Source organism: Sceloporus occidentalis, unplaced genomic scaffold (genome assembly GCF_023333645.1).
Source record: "Sceloporus occidentalis isolate IW3139 unplaced genomic scaffold, rSceOcc1.0.p SCAF_411, whole genome shotgun sequence".
Taxonomy (NCBI): Eukaryota; Metazoa; Chordata; class Lepidosauria; order Squamata; family Phrynosomatidae; genus Sceloporus; species Sceloporus occidentalis.
This window is the reverse complement of record NW_028317391.1, coordinates 252,325-272,583: the sequence shown is the minus strand read 5'-3', so window position 1 is coordinate 272,583 and position 20,259 is coordinate 252,325. Positions and strand designations below refer to the sequence as shown.

Below are 20,259 nucleotides of genomic sequence, written 5' to 3'. Positions count from 1 at the left end.
ATTATCCTTTAAAACTTGGATCAGCGAACAGAACGTGCCACTGAAACCCAAGAGTAATGGGAGTGGTGTGTGTATATATTTTTACTTTCCTGAAATATTTAAGGATGAGGAATGATCAGTTGGGTTGGAGATGTTTCTGGGCTCTGTCTGCGTCACACGGGTGCCGCGTCAGCTCTGTGTTTATCCGCTTTTTTTTATTATAAAGCTTTTTTTTTGTTTGGTTTTTTTTTTTTACATTTTTGGTCTTGAATTTGATATAAAATTGATATAAAATGGAAAAAATTCCACGTTTAACTTTAAACACCAGCCATGAGCCATGTTTTGTTTGGAACCGGCTGCGTCCGGGAGCTTCCCGCGCGGCGCTGACTCTCTCACTATGACCGTCTGATCCTCACCATGATCAATAATAACGAGGTCCTGAAATCATCAGATTATCACAAACCCGTTAAATCAATCTTTGGCAGCAACTTTATGGTTCGATTTAAAAGCGTTTTACATGGGCTGGCTCCTCCTCTGTGACATCATCAAATGGTACCATATGCAAATGAACCAACGAAGTAGAGAGTTATTGATTTGAATACGATCTTCTCTACCTGTAAGGAATATATATATATATACACACACACACACACACACACACACACAGACCAAAGGGAGCGGCTGCACACTGTTAGTATACACAGGCCAGATATATGTAACCAAAGAAAAATGGCCACTCACAGGTCTTTGTAGTAAAGTGCTTTTAACACCAATTTATTTAAATCAGCACAGCCAACGTTTCAGACCACCTCCGGTCCTTTCTCTGGCTTTATATATATATATATATATACCGACACATCCCCCCCGGCAGTGGCAGTGAAATAGTCAATGTGTTTATCGGCTGGGGTATTGGGGCATTTTCAACGATGCGGAAATTAGCTGAATATCCCCAAAAAGGCGCCGTTAACATTAACTGCTACATTTAACTGTTACGGATGCAATAGAAACCTGTAATCAATTTCTTAACCCCTTGCTGCCTTCTGAAAGGGTTTCAGGCATCCTTCGATCCTTTAATGTGCCACAAAATCCACGGGGGTTCTCACGGCCGCCGCGTGCGCTCGCTGGGGTTTAACGGCTTCCTGTAAAATAAAACCATTTCAGTCAAATCCCTTCGACCCAAATCTGATCATCAGCCTAATCCGTGGAAACAGAAACCGCGCCGGCTGCGTAATACGAACATTCACCAAATATTCACCAAACTGTATGATGTATAGATAAATCAGCGAGCCGGCCCCTGTATAATGTATAGATAAATCAGCGAGCCGGCCCCTGTATAATGTATAGATAAATCAGTGAGCCGGCCCATTTATAATGTATAGATAAATCAGCGAGCCGGCCCCTGTATAATGTATAGATAAATCAGCGAGCCGGCCCCTGTATAATGTATAAATAAATCAATGAGCCGGCCCCCTGTATAATGTATAGATAAATCACCGAGCCGGCCCCTGTATAATGTATAAATAAATCAATGAGTCGGCCCCCTGTATAATGTATAGATAAATCAATGAGTCGGCCCCCTGTATAATGTATAGATAAATCAGCGAGCCGGCCCATGTATAATGTTTAGATAAATCAGTGAGCCGGCCCCTGTATAATGTATAGATAAATCAGTGAGCCAGCCCCTGTATAATGTATAGATAAATCAGTGACCGGGCCCTGTATAATGTATAGATAAATCAGTGACCGGCCCCCTGTATAATGTATAGATAAATCAGTGACCGGCCCCTGTATAGATAAATCAGTGAGCCGGCCCATGTATAATGTATAGATAAATCAGTGACCGGCCCCCTGTATAATGTATAGATAAATCAGTGACCGGCCCCCTGTATAATGTATAGATAAATCAGCGAGCCGGCCCCTGTATAATGTATAGATAAATCAGTGAGCCGGCCCATTTATAATGTATAGATAAATCAGCGAGCCGGCCCCTGTATAATGTATAGATAAATCAGCTAGCCGGCCCCTGTATAATGTATAAATAAATCAATGAGCCGGCCCCCTGTATAATGTATAGATAAATCACCGAGCCGGCCCCTGTATAATGTATAAATAAATCAATGAGTCGGCCCCCTGTATAATGTATAGATAAATCAGCGAGCCGGCCCATGTATAATGTATAGATAAATCAGTGAGCCGGCCCCCTGTATAATGTATAGAAATCAGTGACCGTCCCCCTGTATAATGTATAGATAAATTAGCGAGCCGACCCCCTGTATAATGTATAGATAAATCAGCGAGCCGACCCCCTGTACAATGTATAGATAAATCAGCGAGCCGACCCCCTGTACAATGTATAGATAAATAAGCGAGCCGGCCCCCTGTATAATGTATAGTTAAATCAGCGAGTGTATAATGTATAGATGTTAGAGCGTCAGGGTTGTTGTCAGCTGTCTCTTCCATCTCTTAGCCATCTTGGCTTATTGTGTTTATTTTTCATTTTTTGCCCCTTTTGCCCCCGTAAACCTTTCATTGATCTGCCGATGCAGTTTGTTGTATTAAGGAGGCCGGGAATCTTTTTCTTGTGTTTTCTTCTCTCTTTTTTCATTTTCGGCGTTTGCTGTTAACGTATAGATTGTGTTTGTAATAAAGTTTATTGCGACGCTCGTTTGCTCAACAAAATAAAAATAAAGTTAAAAAATTTGAAGAAAATGGTTTCTAAAATAAATGTTAAATAATATCCAGTCTTCTAAACACCCCACTCAGTCACACAAATAACCCCGCCCCCAGCAAAGTGCCCCCTCAGGGTGGTTTGGGGGGTAATGAGCAGACTGGGTGCTGGGAAGGGTTGGGGTAGTAATGGAACCAGCGGCCCCGGTAACAGCACCGGAGGACAGGTATGGTCAGCACCATGGACAGCGGGGAGAGGAGGCTGTTACTGGGATGAGTGACCCCCTGGGGGTGACAGAGGAGAGTGCAGGGGCAGTTTTAGAGCTCTGATATCAATGACTCAGAGGCTCCTTTGGGGTAAATGTTTGCGTCCTCAGAGCCTATATCCTAAAAAGATGCCCCCGGGGTATTTTACGAATAGGAGCCGTGGGTGGGGGGTAGTGATGTATCTTGGCTGACCCAAGTTACTGCCCCAGCTGCCCCCACCTCTAACCTCCGCAGGATGACACAAGACTCACAGTTACTGGATCTTTGGGGCTATTAAATTACGGCTACCAGTCACGTGAAACTCCTTATACCCCTCAAGGGTACAAACCACCATATTTGGGCACTTTTCTTGTAGGGGGTGTGGTTAGAGGCGTGGTTGGGGCTATAGCGTAACTGAGTGGGGCATTTAGAAGAATAATGGGGTTTATTTACCCCGTTTAATGTATAAAGTCGTTTCCTGCTGCTTCTATACACATTATCGGGGCTTTTAGGGCCGTAGAACCCTTCGATCCCCTCATACCCAGCAAACATTCTGACCTCCTAGAAAAGAGGGGCATCGGGGGAGGGAGAGAGGGGGCATCAGGGGAGAGAGGGGCCGGTCTCCCCCCATATTTCCGCCCGTTTGTAGAGAGACCGGTGTGTGTGTGTGTGTGTGTGTGGTATTTCTATACACTGTTTGTATACAGTATATACAGGCAGCCCCTATACACTGCCCCAGCCCTGTTATACACAATGGCACCCCCTATACACTGCCCCAGCCCTGTTATACACAATGGCACCCCCTATATACTGCCCCAGCCCCCTATATACTACCCCAGCCCCAAATATACTGCCCCAGCACCCTATACACTGCCCCAGCCCTCCTACACAGAATGACAGCCCCCCATATACCACCGCAGGCCCCCGATACACAATGACAGCCCCTATACATTGCACAGCCCTCCTATAAACCGTGACAGCCCCATGTACCGTACCCAGCACCGTGTTTACCACATAACAACCCCCTATATACTGCCCCAGCCCTCCTATAGACAATGACAACCCCCTATATACTGCCCCAGTCCCTATACAGAACGAAAGCCCCCCCCCCATGCACCGCCCCAGCCCTCCTATAGACAATGACAGCCCCCTTTACACTGCCCCAGCCCCCTAAGCCTAGCGCCAGCCCCCTACACCGAGTGTCAGCCCCTTATATACAGTGACAGCCCCCTTTACTCCGTGCCCCAGCCCCCGGGCTCTGCGCATGCTCAGCTGTCCGCTTTGTGCCGTCTCTGCCGGGAGGGGGAGCCGGATCCGAGTGACTGCGGCGGAGGATACAGTGTATGAAGCGGGGGCAGCACGGGACACACAGGGGGCAGCACGGGACCCAGGGCCGACAGTCACCCCATCGCGGTCCCTGGCAGCCGGACTCGGAGGTTTCTGGCCTCCTGCACTCGGCCTCAGCCCCCCCCCACACCCCGTGTAGACCCCCCCCAGCAGCCCCGGGGTAAATGCGAGATGCCCGCAGGATGCCAGGGCTGGGGGTTCATGTACAGGGCCATATAGACGGGGCCTATAGAGGGCACTTATAGGGTCACCTGCCCCCGAGGTAGATGCTCGTGGTACCTGCTCCATACCCCAGCTGGAGGAAGGTTCTGCCCCAAACCCCGGCACCGGCTGCTCCAGGACGTGGCCCGGTGACCATGCTGTGCCAGGGAGGGGGGTTGCCGGCGGCCGCCATGTACCCCGGGCTGACCCTGCTCCGCTCCGGACTCCTCTACTTGCTGCTCCTCACCCCCGGCTCCCAGGGCAAAGGATGCGAGAAAAGCCCCTGCTTCTCCGGCCGCTGTGTCAACGCCACCTGCGTGTGCGACCCCGGCTGGGTGGGAGATCAGTGCCACCACTGCCAAGGCAGATTCAAGTAAGTGCCGTCTTCTCGGCGGGGGCCACATAGGTTCCGCGCTCTGTCATCCCGGGTCTCGTTATTCTGGATTATCGTGTTTTCATTGTGTTCTGGAACGTCGGGTCCACGACTCTGTGTCTCCGGTTTGGAACATCTGATTGGATGGTTCCGGATCCTCGCGTTCTAGAACTCGATTTCTGTATTTTTCTGGAATGCTGTGGAATCCTCACAATGTTCCGCGCTCTGGAATGTGAGTCCATAGAACCGCCTGTATGTACCCCGTCTGTCTGTGCGTCCATCACACACATTGCGATACCTGCCCCCCCGAGTGGGTGCCCAACACGTGTTACAGCATCGCAGCCCCGGCACCTGCGTGTTCTCCCCGGCCACGCTCTAGAGCGCAAAATCTCTGCTTCCCTCTCCATCCGTCACGCATTCTGTTGTTCTGGTGTTTCCGTCCGTCTGTCCGTGGCGCTCGGCATGATGTGTGTCCAGCCATTGTCTTCCGGGACCCCCTGGTTTGCGAGTGATTTGTTGGCGTGTACGGCTCGTGGGATGTTCTAAATGTTCTATGTATCCATACGGAACGCGCGGTGACCGGTCGTATATTTTTTTGTTCTAGGTATAATTGTGTGTCTATATAATATCATCGCGTGGTCGCGTTCCGGATCTCCTCCGGTACCCTGAAAGCCGGTTGCTGTTCTGTGAAATGCCCGCCGGCTGAGGGTTCTAGGGGGCGGGTTGTGGTCAGCCTTTTCGTGGCTCCGTCTTGCGGGACGGTATCGCTGTAGACGTGGCTGACGTGGCCCCTGCAGCTCCGGTGGAGGTTCCGCGACCCGCGGCTGTCTCCACCAGTCCGGCCACCGCAACCGGTATCCCCGGACCGTGAGACGGGCGTGAAAACCAGTCTGCAGCGACTCCGTGCTGGACGCGGCACTTTGTGTCGTTCTAGATGTTCCCCTAATAGATACAATAACTGAACCGCGTTCCCCAAAACCCGGCGCGGCTCTCAGAATATTCCCCGAGTACCGCCATCCGTCCGTCCGTCCAGATAGAACGTCTCTACATCCATGTCTGTATCTCGCGGTATGTCCGTCCATCCGGACGTGGAGTCTGTGTGTTCATCCGTCTCCCAGCGGAGCGTCTCTTACTGACCATCACTGCATCCCATTCCATAGAAACCCAGAACCTGCCGGCAGATCGGCCCCCGGCGGCCCCCGTCTAGTCGGCCGTTTCTCCTGCTGTAACGACGCAAACCTTAATCAGTCGTTGGTCTCGTCTTAGATTCAGGAGCCGGATGTCTATCCCATGCGTGTTTAATCCCCTCACTGTATTATCCTCAAACACCTCTGCTGGGAGGCTGTTCCACTTATCTACCACCCTCTCAGTGAAGTAAATCTTCCTTCCATCCCATCTCAGGCTCGGACCCTCTGGTGTTAGATTCGGGTCTCTTGTTGTAACTTTTCTCGCTCCGGGTTATGGTTGTGTCTTTTTCCCTGTATAAGGTGTTGATTCTGGATGTTGCTCTTCTGGGCGGAGGTTCCAGGTGCAGTAAAGGAGTAACTGTGTTCATGGTCCGTGCGCATTATTAATTCTGCGGTTGAATTTATTCCTTTTGTGTGAGCGGAGTCCGGGTGATTTTCCGGCTGTCGTGCGTTTAATGCAGCCTCGTTTATTGATTGCATTAATCTGGGGTAAAACATTTCAATATTTGTCTATTTCTGACCCGGATGATGTCATCAGCCGGCGGGGGATGTTCTCGGCTCAATCCGCTTTTCCACGTGAGGCGGAAATATATTATTTCCGCAGAGGGAAATATTATTTATAATGCAATAGGTTCTGTCCCAGAGTGATGGGAGTTGTAAGGAAGGACTGGCTTGAGATGTCAGGGCTGATACGGGCTATAGTGGTCCGTTAGCTGAGGGCTGGCTGAGGGTAATGAGATTTCAGGTATTTAAAGCATCCTCTGTGCTGGTGTCTGGCTGTGAGTTCTGGGAGTTGTACTTCAATCATTTTGAGGTTTTGTCCTCGGCCATGCGGCGTGTATTTTACACGCAGCAGAGGCAACAAAATGTAACATAACCTCGTCATATAACAGCCCCGATACCTGCCCCCTATATAATGGGGGCGATCCCAGCTGTTACACCCACCGGCGCGCTGTATACAGTAATATAACCCCCAGCGCTGTATACAGTAATATAACCCCCAGCACTGTATACAGTAATATAACCCCCAGCGCTGTATACAGTAATATAACCCCCAGCGCTGTATACAGTAATATAACCCCCAGCGCTGTATACAGTAATATGACCCCCAGCGCTGTATACAGTAATATAACCCCCCAGCGCTGTATACAGTAATATAACCCCCAGCGCTGTATACAGTAATATAACCCCCCAGCGCTGTATACAGTAATATAACCCCAGCGCTGTATACAGTAATATAACCCCCCAGCGCTGTATACAGTAATATAACCCCCCATCGCTGTATACAGTAATATAACCCCCAGCGCTGTATACAGTAATATAACCCCCAGCGCTGTATACAGTAATATAACCCCCAGCGCTGTATACAGTAATATAACCCCCAGCGCTGTATACAGTAATATAACCCCCAGCGCTGTATACAGTAATATAACCCCCAGCGCTGTATACAGTAATATAACCCCCAGTGCTGTATACAGTAATATAACCCCCAGCGCTGTATACAGTAATATAACCCCCCAGCGCTGTATACAGTAATATAACCCCCAGCGCTGTATACAGTAATATAACCCCCAGCGCTGTATACAGTAATAAACTCCCTTTATCTGCAGACCCGGAGCCGCTGTCGCTGTCAGTCATGTGATATTATGGGTGACTTTCCCGGCTCAAACACCGCACTGAGCTGATGCTTTATGGTGATGCTAATGAAGTCCGTTCCTCCATAGACTTTCATTAGTCAGAGAGTCCAACTGGGCGGTTTAGACCGAGCCATTCTATTATTTTTAATCTGATAACCTGTTGCCCTTTAAGGATCTGGTATGACGGGTCGCAGAATTAGTGCTTTAGTACTTGGTGAAAAGGCTGACCGTCTCATACTTTTTTTTAGGGAAATCGCTGAAAAAAATACGAATTAAAATAATAAAACAAGCAACGGGATGAATGGAAGAAAATGTAACAATTAAATGGTTTATTAGTTATTGCGGCAAAATAATCATTCATGACGTGGCCCATGCTGCCCCCGGGGGTCTCCCCTCTGCATTCCGCTGCATCTTTTGCAATTTTTTTATTTTTTGCTGAATATTCTGATATATACAGATTTTGACTCATTTGGGGCATGGTTACCCGTTTGTTGTTTGGTTACTTTGTAGCGGCTGATTATTTATTACATCTTCAGAATATTACAAGGTCCAATAAATGAATATAACGGTATTATGGTGCGGCTCAACCATGGAAATCATTGTTTTTGCTGCTATGCCCGTGTAGTGAGTTTTTGGGGCAATTGAATACATTTATATTTAGCTGTTATTGATTTGTGGCCGGTAGCGTCCGGACGGGCCGTATTTTCCTGTTTTGTGCGTTGTTTCTGTCACTCGGATTGAGCCGAGGTTAGTCTCCTCTTTAACTAATTATAGAATTAAGCGAGTAATTAATCACCGGCTACACGTTCTCTGTTATCCCGGATACTCTGTATGGATCGAGCTGCTCTTGGAAGTCATCCCGTTACCCCATGCAGGGAATCGCGGGAGGAAGAGGAGCACATCATACCTGCCAACTGTCCCTGCTTTATGTGACACACAATAATCCAGCCTAATTAAGGCAGCAAATCAAAGACACGGAGTTCTCTCCTCTCCCAAAAACGTTTGGCAAGTCCCTCTCCCAAATCCATCGGTCCCTCTCTCCACCCCGATGCCATTATCTCTGACCCAATGCCCCTCTTCCCCCCTGATGCCCCTCTCTCCCCCCCTGATGCCCCAGAATGTTTGCTGGGTATGAGGGTATCACAGGGTTCTACAGCCCTAAAAGCCCAATAATTACACAGGGGTAAATAAACCCAAAATACCCCAAAAGTGCCCCTCTGTGGGTATTTTTCTTCCCATGTGGCAGCTGATGAAGAGGTCTCCTGTTGTGTTTTGGGACTGGGTGGCGAGAGGGATGTGGATCGTCTCGGAGATGTGAGGGTTAATTTCCCTTTTATTCCCCCTGTATATAGTTCCACATGGATATCAGAACATACGTGACACGCTGAGCTGATCCGTGTGCGATGTTCGATGCTTTGATCATCGGGTACACGGCTGGGTCGGTTTGGACGCCGCCCCCCCCCCCCCCCCGGGGGGGACTCCCTCGTCTGGGGTCTCCAAAGCGCGCGTGACTTTGTGTGACTTTGTGTGTTTTTCTATATGAGCCCCAAAAAAGTATCGCCTTCGTCTGGAGACCCCGTTCTGCGCTGCGATCGCACCCCCCCCCCCCCCGTTTGCTTAAAAATACACTCAAAAGATTTGGGGTTTTTATCAGTTTTGTGGGAGAATTTGGTACTTATTACACACAAACACACACTAACACGCAGTGCGGTACTAACACACACTCAGTGAGATACTCACAGTAACGTAGTAACATACTAACAAACACGCAACGCACACACACAGTAGTATAACACACACAGTAACATGCTAACACAAACACGCACACATTACCGCACACACACAGTAACATGCTAACACAAACACGCACACATTACCGCACACACACAGTAACATGCTAACACAAACACGCACACATGAACGCACGCACACACAGTAACATGCTAACACAAACACGCACACATGAACGCACGCACACCCAGTAACATGCTAACACAAACACGCACGCACACACACTGTAGTGTAACACACACTTTCTTGCCCCGCGGCTCAGGACAGGTGCCGGTGACCGCGCTCCCCAAAACCCCAGGCGCTGGGAAGGGATTTCCGGTCGTCATGGCGACCTGGCGCCGGGGTTTCTCTCACCCCGCAGTTGGGAACAGGAAATTGTTATAAATACAGATTTACGAGACTCCTCACTTCGTGCGTTTTAACGGCCGCCGTGTTTGGGAGTTTTTTACTGCGCCGACAGCTCATAAAATAAAGACAGATCCCCGGGGGATTCTACGCCGCCACGGACACCTGGAAAGTTATTAGAAAGTTACAAAAACACAAATGGCGGCGAATTATTATAAATGAATTGTTATATTATAATGAATGCAACAATGTCGCAACGCATTATATATGTGCAGCCCGATACCATCCGAACCCCGGACACGCCAGGTGACCCAATGCGCACGGATACGCTGCTCCGATGTATAATTCACGTTTCATAAGCAAAGATCGTGGGAATTAATTCTGGGATTAAAAGGGCATCATTTATTATTAAATACCACCACTACGGCTGGTAGTCTGTTCCACGTATCCACCACCCTCTCAGTGAAGTAATATCCATGCTTCTGCCTCTCCAGCTTACACTATAACCGCTCATTTAATTGTTTCCATCTTATCCCCTTTCCTCCAAGCCGCACTAATATGTTATCTTTTACCGGACGCACAGGTGGCCCCCGTTATACATAGCGGCCCCTGGTTGATCCAATGGTGGCTTCAGGGGATGGGAGTTGGGGGTCCCTGTTGTACCTGCAGAGGCCGAGCGCCCCGCGTCCTGATAATAAAATGCTTTACGCTCACATCGTTAGAAGAGCTGATGTCATTTGGAGAGGTTTAAGCGTTGTCACCGTCCAGTTGCCATAGAAACAGATGTATAGATAGGAAGCATCTAGAAGGAAAGAGGTGATTGGCTGGAGGCAAAAGGTTTCTTATAGCTGAGGTTCTGAGGCCGAGAGATGATGGATTCGCAGTAAGTGGCTGCTGCTTGCAGGAGTCCATCTGTCCCTTCGTCCGTCTGTCGGGATCCCGCGTTCCAACGGTCCAATCATCTGCGATCATTCAGATCTTTTAGCTGTTTGGGGCTGTGACTCCCCAAAAGCGCAGAGTTACATTTCTTATGATAAAGCGGAGGGTATTTTAGAAATAAAAAAACCCCCAGTTCTACCGGTCGAGAAAGCTTTGGGGAAAAAATGGTTTCAATTATTGGATTATCAATGAAATGACCGTTTCATTTAGTTTTTGTAATTTAAATGTATTGTTTATTCAAATAAAAATAATTATAATAATAATAAAATAATAATAAATACACAATAAAAATAACTATATTAAAATCTTTGACACCAAACTTTTAGATATTCAGAACGCAATCTCCAGATTTTAGGATTTTTTTTTCCAATGCTCCACTTTACATTTTAACATTTTTACAAAATAAAGAAAAAAAAAATCCCATTCCTAGCCCTGTCCTGCTCAGGAGCCCCAGGTGAGCCGGCTTATTTTATCATACTGCCTGTTGGAAACAATAGAATGCCTCAGTCTCAATCACCAAGCCAGACACTCATATATAAATCCTGACTAATGAAAGTCTATGGAGGAACGGACTTCATTAGCATCGCCATAAAGCATCAGCTCAGTGCGGTGTTTGAGCCGGGAAAGTCACTCAAAATATCACATGACTGACAGCGACGGCGGCTCCAGGTCTGCAGATAAAGGGGGGTTTATTGGGGCAAAATGACTCAAACCTTAATCAGTCGTTGGTCTCGTCTTAGATTCAGGAGCCGTATGTCTATCCCATGCATGTTTAATCCCCTCACTGTATTACCCTCTACCACTTCTGCTGGGAGGCTGGTACTTTTACCTACCACATCTATCAATTTAGCTGAGATCCTGCCTTCTGTTATATTTTTGTTTCTAACTCAATGTAAAGAAGCTGAAGGACCTTTTCTCGTTGGTATTTTAATCCTGGTGTTTTCGGGGATATTTCGTCCTCCTGTTTTAATGTCGCCGGGAGTTAAATCGAGGGGCTGTTCCGCTGCTCTGTAGGTAAAGGCGCCGAGTCCCCGAGCAGCTAATTGGGGAGAATTGACTAAACGTGTTTGAAAACACAGAGCGTCTCCCGATACGTCGCGGGTTCCCTCGGGTGACGCGGCTGCTTCTTCCCGTCCTGTTTGTGAGAAGCTAAGGAGGATCTGGGGATGCGACGTGCAGCACGGCGTCTAAACATGCGCGTCTCGGGGGTCCAGGCTCCTAATTGGCGAGAGCGGAAGCCGTGCTGTACTTTGATACAGTTGTATCCTTCGGAGGGGCTGATGGGCGCAGATCTGCTGCAGGCGAACCCCCAAATACCCTTTGGATTTGGTTTTGGGGAGAAATCCCTCTGTTTGGAGAACCCAGAATCCAGGCGATCCCCAATGTATTAACCCCTTATTAGCCACTGCCTGCGTACTATTATTAATAATATTTATTGATTTATATACCGGTATATCAGCATCATATTCCGCAGCTCTGTACAACGTGTAAACAGGACATGTGCTGTGCGTCACATAACAAGCTGGCCAGAAACCAGAGGTGAGGAAGGCCTCGCTCACAGGAGCTGACAATCTAGAACGCTGTATAGGACATCTTATTTCTAGACAGAGTCGGAATGCAAGCAGAATAAAAGTAATATATATTGTAAGAACGCGTTTCCACGGATACGGAGGTCAAATGAAGAAAACTGGAAGAAAACGTCACAAAGCAGGCCGCTGAACATCGCTTCATAAGCGTCCAGTAAATGTATACATTCGCTTGGGTGCGTTTACGCTGTGATTAACCCCGTTTCCCCGTTTTGCGTGTTGCTTTGGTTTTTTTGGGGTGAATCCCGGTGTATTTACATAAACATTCGCTACAAATCTGCCGGATTCAGTGTACGGAGCAATCATTTTAAAAGCAGCCGTTCCTCAGGACTCCGTGTCTTTATTAAACTGATCATTTATTATTCTGATTTTATTTATAAAACAGGGGATTTTAATAACACGGCGCGGCCGGAAACCATCTCTAGCGCCAGAGGCTCATGCGCCGTCCGCTAAAACAACGCGGGGAGAGAACAGGAAGCGGCTTCCAACTTCCTGCTCGGGCTGACAGAGGGAGGGAACAGGAATCGGCTTCCAACTTCCTGCTCGGGCCGGCCAATGGGATTCCGATGCCGCAGCTGTGGCGGGACAGACAATATAAATCCCAGTGGATTCCGTTATGTTTTATGTCCCTTTAAGTGTTTCCTTTATTTGTTAAAAGGCCGCATGTTTCCTTTTCTCCATCTTTTTATCATTAACTCTGCCATAACTTTAACCCTTGAGGTGCTGGGACCCAGGTACATATTATTTCTGCTGTACGTCGGGGCAGTTTCTCTGCGTTTGTGGCCCCCCCATCGTACGGATCAGAGATCCTTCTTAGCGCTCAGTAAACGCGCCGGCTCTTGGGCTGACGCGTTTTGAATAATATTATTACAGTATTGGAATATCTGGGCAGGGGGCCAGGAGCCGGAGAGACAGATAGCCGGAATTCTGTCGACAGGGCTCTCTGCGGCTCGTTTAAATATGTTGGATCATCAATTCCTTTACGCTTCTGTCTCTCCGGCAGACTAATTCATGTTTATAATGAGAGAGACATAAATCTGTCTTTGTCTTCACTGCCTATTGTCTGTTATTTATATAAAATCTCTGTATATAATCCATATGTATCTATAGTATGCGGAGGGCACGTATGGATCAAGAACAGACATTTATAAGTGATATAAAATGTTACTGATATATGTTATGATATATTAGGGTTCTATAAACACGCGTATCATTCGCGGCCCTGCTTTACCGACGATGAGGAGGAATAATTTAATATATTTCAGATTTTGATTTTTTTTTAAATGTACTCAGATCAGGACTTCTCTTTTTAATGCGGCTTGTGCTGTCCCTTTAACTCACCGCGGGAACCGGATACAGGACTCCTAGCCTCCGAGCCGCCGACCCAATGAGCCACCATATAAAAATAGGGTGTTAAGACTCCTTATTTTAAGTCTCAAGGACGCGCTGCGTGAGCCCATCGAGACACGAGAATGATTTCCTAATCCGTTGATTAATACAGTGAATTATGTTGTGAAATTAATGGGGAAGTTCCATTAAAAAATACTTTCCTCCTTAAGCATAAATCCCAATAACCCCCTTAATCTGCAGACCTGGAGCCGCCGTTGCTGTCAGTCATGTGATATTTGGGGTGACTTTCCCGGCTCAAACACCACACTGAGCTGATGCTTTATGGCGATGCTAATGAAGTCCGTTCCTCCATAGACTTTCATTAGTCAGAGAGTCCGGCCGGATGATTAATACTGAGCCATTCTATTGTTCCCCACAGGCAGTATGATAGGGAGTCAGGGGGTTAGTAGATCGGGGATCAGATAACAGAGCGAGAATCATACAAACGGCTGATATGCAGCTGCCTGAAAACTTTATATTACGGGGTAAAAAAATTAAAAGGAGCGATATTTTTAAAACCAATCTTTTGATCTGATGTTAGTGATATTAGTATTCCCGAGAGCTCCCGTTAAAGTTTATAAACACATCAGTTGGCACCCTGATGAAGTAGACATGTCCCCATCTCCTGTTTAACGCCGGATAATGGCGCTCGCTCGATCCGTAACATCCCCAGCGCTGATAATATGGATTCTCTCTCTTCCTATTTAATAAAGAGACAGGCAGCAGAGCTGGGGGTCTCGTGCACCATTCGGAAATCTCTTTATAACCAGCAGAGCTTATTTTCAGCCGGTCCGTCGGGTCTGAGCTGTAACGAAATGGGGGAAATTTGAGTTTTTTGTGTGTGTGGAATAATTAGCTCGGCTTCTTGTCTCTATAGTCGCCGTAACCTAAGAAACATCAGATATGATTGATCAAGTTGGTGAGAAGATGTCAATTTAATTGGCTGGTTCCATAGTAACCATGTTGGAGTAGAGAGCACACGCGTGGGGATTAACCCCATCAGTGCTTTAGACATAGTTAAGACCCAAGCCGAGGTATCAGCCGGAATATTAGATATCGGCTGCTACGGGTGCGAAAATACTTTATTATCGGCTGCGTACGTCCGATATATAACGCTGAACGGCTCGCAGGAAAAAAAAGATCGGGAAAGATGGAGGGTCTCAATGTGTCCGGCTTGGGGGGAGAAGAGAGAGAGAGAGAGGGGATGGGAGAGAGAAACAGTGGAGAGAAGAGAGGGGATGGGAGACAGAGAGAGAGAGACGAGGGAGAGAAGAGAGGGGATGGGAGAGAGAGAGAGAGAGAAACGAGGGAGAGAAGAGAGGGGATGGGAGAGAGAGACGAGAGAGAGGAGATGGGAGAGAGAGATACGAGGGAGAGAAGAGAGGGGATGGGAGAGAGAGAGACGAGGGAGAGAAGAGAGGGGATGGGAGAGAGAGAGACGAGGGAGAGAAGAGAGGGGATGGGAGAGAGAGAGACGAGGGAGAGAAGAGAGGGGATGGGAGAGAGAGACGAGGGAGAGAGAAGAGAGGGGATGGGAGAGAGAAGAGAGGGGATGAGAGAGACGAGGGAGAGAAGAGAGGGGATGAGAGAGACGAGGGAGAGAAGAGAGGGGATGAGAGAGACGAGGGAGAGAAGAGAGGGGATGGGAGAGAGAGGAGATGGGAGAGAGAGATACGAGGGAGAGAAGAGAGGGGATGGGAGAGAGAGAGACGAGAGAGAGAGGAGAGGGGATGGGAGAGAGAGACGAGGGAGAGAGAAGAGAGGGGATGGGAGAGAGAAGAGAGGGGATGAGAGAGACGAGGGAGAGAAGAGAGGGGATGGGAGAGAGAGACGAGGGAGAGAAGAGAGGAGATGGGAGAGAGAGACGAGAGAGAGGAGATGGGAGAGAGAGACGAAAGAGAGGGGATGGGAGAGAGAGACGAGGGAGAAGAAGAGAGGGGATGGGAGAGAGACGTTTAAATACATAAAAGGATTTTACAAGGGACAAGAGGGACGTTTATTCCAAAGGAGGAGAAATGTAGCAGCAGCAGGCCATAATATAAAATTAGAGGGTCAGCTCCTATGGTTGATCAGTGCCTGGAGGGGACACTTGGTTGGGAGATATAATCAAAAGAAATAATCGTATTAACAAACAAAATGAATACAGTGGCACTTCCCCTTTAACAGCATTGGACATAGAGGGGCAGTTGATGAAAGGGGCCACGGATTTACCGTATACATCAAAAAGAACTTCCCCGTATCAGACAGGTATACTGCCCCATGTCACAGGTATACTGCCCCGTATCAGACAGGAATACTGCCCCGTATCACAGGTATACTGCCCCGTATCAGACAGGTATACTGCCCCGTATCAGACAGGTATACTGCCCCGTATCAGACAGGTATACTGCCCCGTATCAGACAGGTATACTGCCCCGTATCAGACAGGTATACTGCCCTGTATCAGACAGGTATACTGCCCCATGTCACAGGTATACTGCCCCGTATCAGACAGGTATACTGCCCCGTGTCACAGGTATACTGCCCCGTATCAGACAGGTATACTGCCCCGTATCAGACAGGTATACTGCCCCGTATCAGACAGGTATACTGCCCTGTATCAGGTATACTGCCCCATGTCACAGGTATACTGCCCCGTATCAGACAGGTATACTGCCCCGTGTCACAGGTATACTGCCCCGTATCAGACAGGTATACTGCCCCGTATCAGACAGGTATACTGCCCCGTATCAGACAGGTATACTGCCCCGTATCAGACAGGTATACTGCCCTGTATCAGACAGGTATACTGCCCCGTGTCACAGGTATACTGCCCCGTATCAGACAGGTATACTGCCCCGTATCAGACAGGTATACTGCCCCGTATCAGACAGGTATACTGCCCGGTATCAGACAGGTATACTGCCCCGTATCAGACAGGTATACTGCCCCGTATCAGACAGGTATACTGCCCTGTATCAGACAGGTATACTGCCCCATGTCACAGGTATACTGCCCCGTATCAGACAGGTATACTGCCCCGTATCAGACAGGTATACTGCCCCGTATCAGACAGGTATACTGCCCCGTATCAGACAGGTATACTGCCCCGTATCAGACAGGTATACTGCCCTGTATCAGACAGGTATACTGCCCCATGTCACAGGTATACTGCCCCGTATCAGACAGGTATACTGCCCCGTGTCACAGGTATACTGCCCCGTATCAGACAGGTATACTGCCCCGTGTCACAGGTATACTGCCCCGTATCAGACAGGTATACTGCCCCGTATCAGACAGGTATACTGCCCCGTATCAGACAGGAATACTGCCCCGTATCAGACAGGTATACTGCCCCGTATCAGACAGGTATACTGCCCCGTATCAGACAGGTATACTGCCCCGTATCAGACAGGTATACTGCCCGGTATCAGACAGGTATACTGCCCCGTATCAGACAGGTATACTGCCCCGTATCAGACAGGTATACTGCCCCGTATCAGACAGGTATACTGCCCCGTATCACAGGTATACTGCCCCGTATCAGAGTTATTTTGCCCCGTATCAGACAGCTATTTATTTATTTTCATATTTCTCAGCCCCCGATGTAGTCATTAAGTAGTTAAAGGCTGTTTTCCTATAATTTCAATTATGCCGCTTTTCCCAGAATAGGAGATTTTTTTGCTCCGGTTCCACCGTAACCCGCCTGCCGATACATTGTCTGGAGAAACACAGACTGTCCTGAGAGGCTTGTGTGTTGTGAAATCCCTGCTAAGGCGTGAATAAGTGAAGACTAAGTTAACACCTGTGCCAAAGCAGGCGCATGAAGAAAATAATGGTGTGTCATCTACAGGCAGGATGGCTTTCGTTTCTATTCTATTCGCTCAATTAAAGATATTTGGGTTGTGATATAATCACCATATAAAAAATTTAGCGATCCATGTTCCCGGCGTGTTTCTGATAGCCGAGCCATCTTTACTCAATCAGCGTTCATGTTTTTCTTCTTTCGTCCTCTCTTTCTCTTTCTGTTTCTCTCTCTCTTTCTGGTGCCCCTGGCAGACCGCTCTCCCCCTCTCTTGGACTCGGTTCCGCTCTGAAGACGTGTCCCCTGGAGCCCGTCCAGCGCTGGAAACAAACCGTCTATCCAACTTCGCTCTGTACTCAGATAAATGATATATGATATATATTACTGTATACAGCGCTGGGGGTTATATTACTGTATACAGCGCTGGGGGGTATATTACTGTATACAGCGCTGGGGGTTATATTACTGTATACAGCGCTGGGGGTTATATTACTGTATACAGCGCTGGGGGGTATATTACTGTATACAGCGCTGGGGGTTATATTACTGTATACAGCGCTGGGGGTATATTACTGTATACAGCACTGGGGGTTATATTACTGTATACAGCGCTGGGGGTTATATTACTGTATACAGCACTGGGGGTTATATTACTGTATACAGCGCTGGGGGTTATATTACTGTATACAGCGCTGGGGGGTTATATTACTGTATACAGCGCTGGGGGTTATATTACTGTATACAGCGCTGGGGGGGTTATATTACTGTATACAGCGCTGGGGGGTTATATTACTGTATACAGTGCTGGGGGTAAAAAAATTCTATGGAAGATGTGGTCTGTATCAGGTTTGTTTTTATGACCTCGTCATAGCTCCGAATGTCCCGCTGGGTGACCTCAGAGAAAACGTTTTGGTGGAATTCGGCCAGGATTTTGGAAAATTAATTCCTAGAACTTAAAATAAAATTGCTTGAGAAACAGAGGCTATTCCTGTGACACCGGAGCTCCCCCCGCGCATGCGCTTGTTATTCATTTTTCTTTATTACCCGGTACTTGGGGGGTCTTTGTGGCACTTGGGCCAGTATTTGGTTGTAACCCCGATTACCCGATAACCCTTACGGGGCCTGATCCCCGGAGCACCCTGGTCGCCCTCCGTAGCAGAAGCCGCTATTCGTTGTCATCGGATATATATATTTTTTATTTTGCGCCTGCAAGTATCCAGAACCACAGAGTGTTAATGAGTAACATTTTAAGTCTATTGGATTTTCAGTGTAAATTATTCATCGCAGTAGCTGTTTGTTTGGCATTAAAAATATGTGTGAACTTCGCAAAAACTTCGCAATAGTAAGAAAAGGGTGCAAAAAAAAAAAAGATTTGTAAAAAAATGTAGCTGAATTGTGGAAAGTTTAATAGAATTCCGCTGTCAGAAAAGATATATTTCTATATATTTAATTATATTGTCTTTAAAAAGTGACCATTGTTGTGTGCGGTAAAATCTTTACTTAAATAAACGCTCATGAATAAAATTCACACTTATGTCATCAGGTGGCCGCTGGCCTTAAAGGGCCGGGGTCATCTCATTAAAGGGCCGGGGTCATCTCATTAAAGGGCCGGGGTCATCTCATTAAAGGGCCGGGGTCATCTCATGATTACCAGTCTGGCCCTGGTTTGGATCCTAGCTAGGATAATTTGTTATTATTATTATTATTGCGTGATATAGCACCAACATATTCCGCAACGCTGTACAATGGGTAACAGTACATCATAAGTAGTATATAACAGAAACAACCGGCGACGAGGGCTCTGCTCAAACTCACAACGATAGAAATATATTCTGGGAAATAAACCTGCAGAAGAGTTATTAAATACAGTTAGTTTTCTAAAATATTTAAAGCCTCCAGATGAATGAATCCGAATAAATCATTCTTACCCGCCGTAATCATTCTTACCCCTAATAATATAAATCATTCTTACCCGCCGTAATCATTCTTACCCCTAATAATATAAATCATTCTTACCCGCCGTAATCATTATTACCCCTGTGAAGAACCTATGTCTGATCTTCACTGTTATTATTATTATTATATTTATTTGTACCGTTTGAATGTGGCTGCAGCTCCAGCCTTCAAAGAGACGATCCTATAATCTGGCTGGGGCTCTTAATCAGCCAACACAGCCCTGTCTGCCCAGACGGCCCCCGCACTACAGGGGGGATAACACAGGTGGGGGAACCCATTGTATTCTGTAATCCCCTCACCTGATACATCCCCTGTATACTGATGGGATTTGTGATGGGATTTGTGAGGGGATGTGAGTGATGGGATTTGTCATGGGATGTGGCTGATAGGATTGGGGGTTGGGTTCGGTGCACAGTGAATGTAGATTGTATATAAGTTCTGTGTGTTTGTAATAAAGAGAGTTCTGTTTTTAACCTCAAAGCATGAAGTTCTGTCTCATGATTGAGGGAAGTGCTGGTCTGTGACTGCTTTCTTCGGACAGCCGCAGCGCGTCCGCTTACTGGGAGAGGGAAGGAGCTGACGGGCGGATGTGTCCAGTCTGGGGCACAGGACGATCCGTCACAACCCCTAATAATATAAATCATTCTTACCCGCCGTAATCATTCTTACCCCTAATAATATAAATCATTCTTACCCGCCGTAATCATTCTTACCCCTAATAATATAAATCATTCTTACCCGCCGTAATCATTATTACCCCTAATAATATAAATCATTCTTACCCGCTGTAATCATTATTACCCCTAATAATATAAATCATTATTACCCGCCG

General features: G+C 47.3%; 1 protein-coding gene across 1 annotated transcript in view; it reads left to right on the top strand.

Moving 5' to 3' along the window:
* The first annotated feature begins 4,631 nt into the window (after positions 1-4,631).
* Positions 4,632-20,259, top strand: part of LOC149272840 (attractin-like protein 1) — a 207,244-nt gene continuing 191,616 nt past the window's right edge. Inside the window, exon 1 of the mRNA XM_089506674.1 lies at positions 4,632-4,813. Coding sequence (XP_089362800.1) covers positions 4,632-4,813 — 182 coding nt within the window. The remainder of the gene's footprint in view (positions 4,814-20,259) is intronic.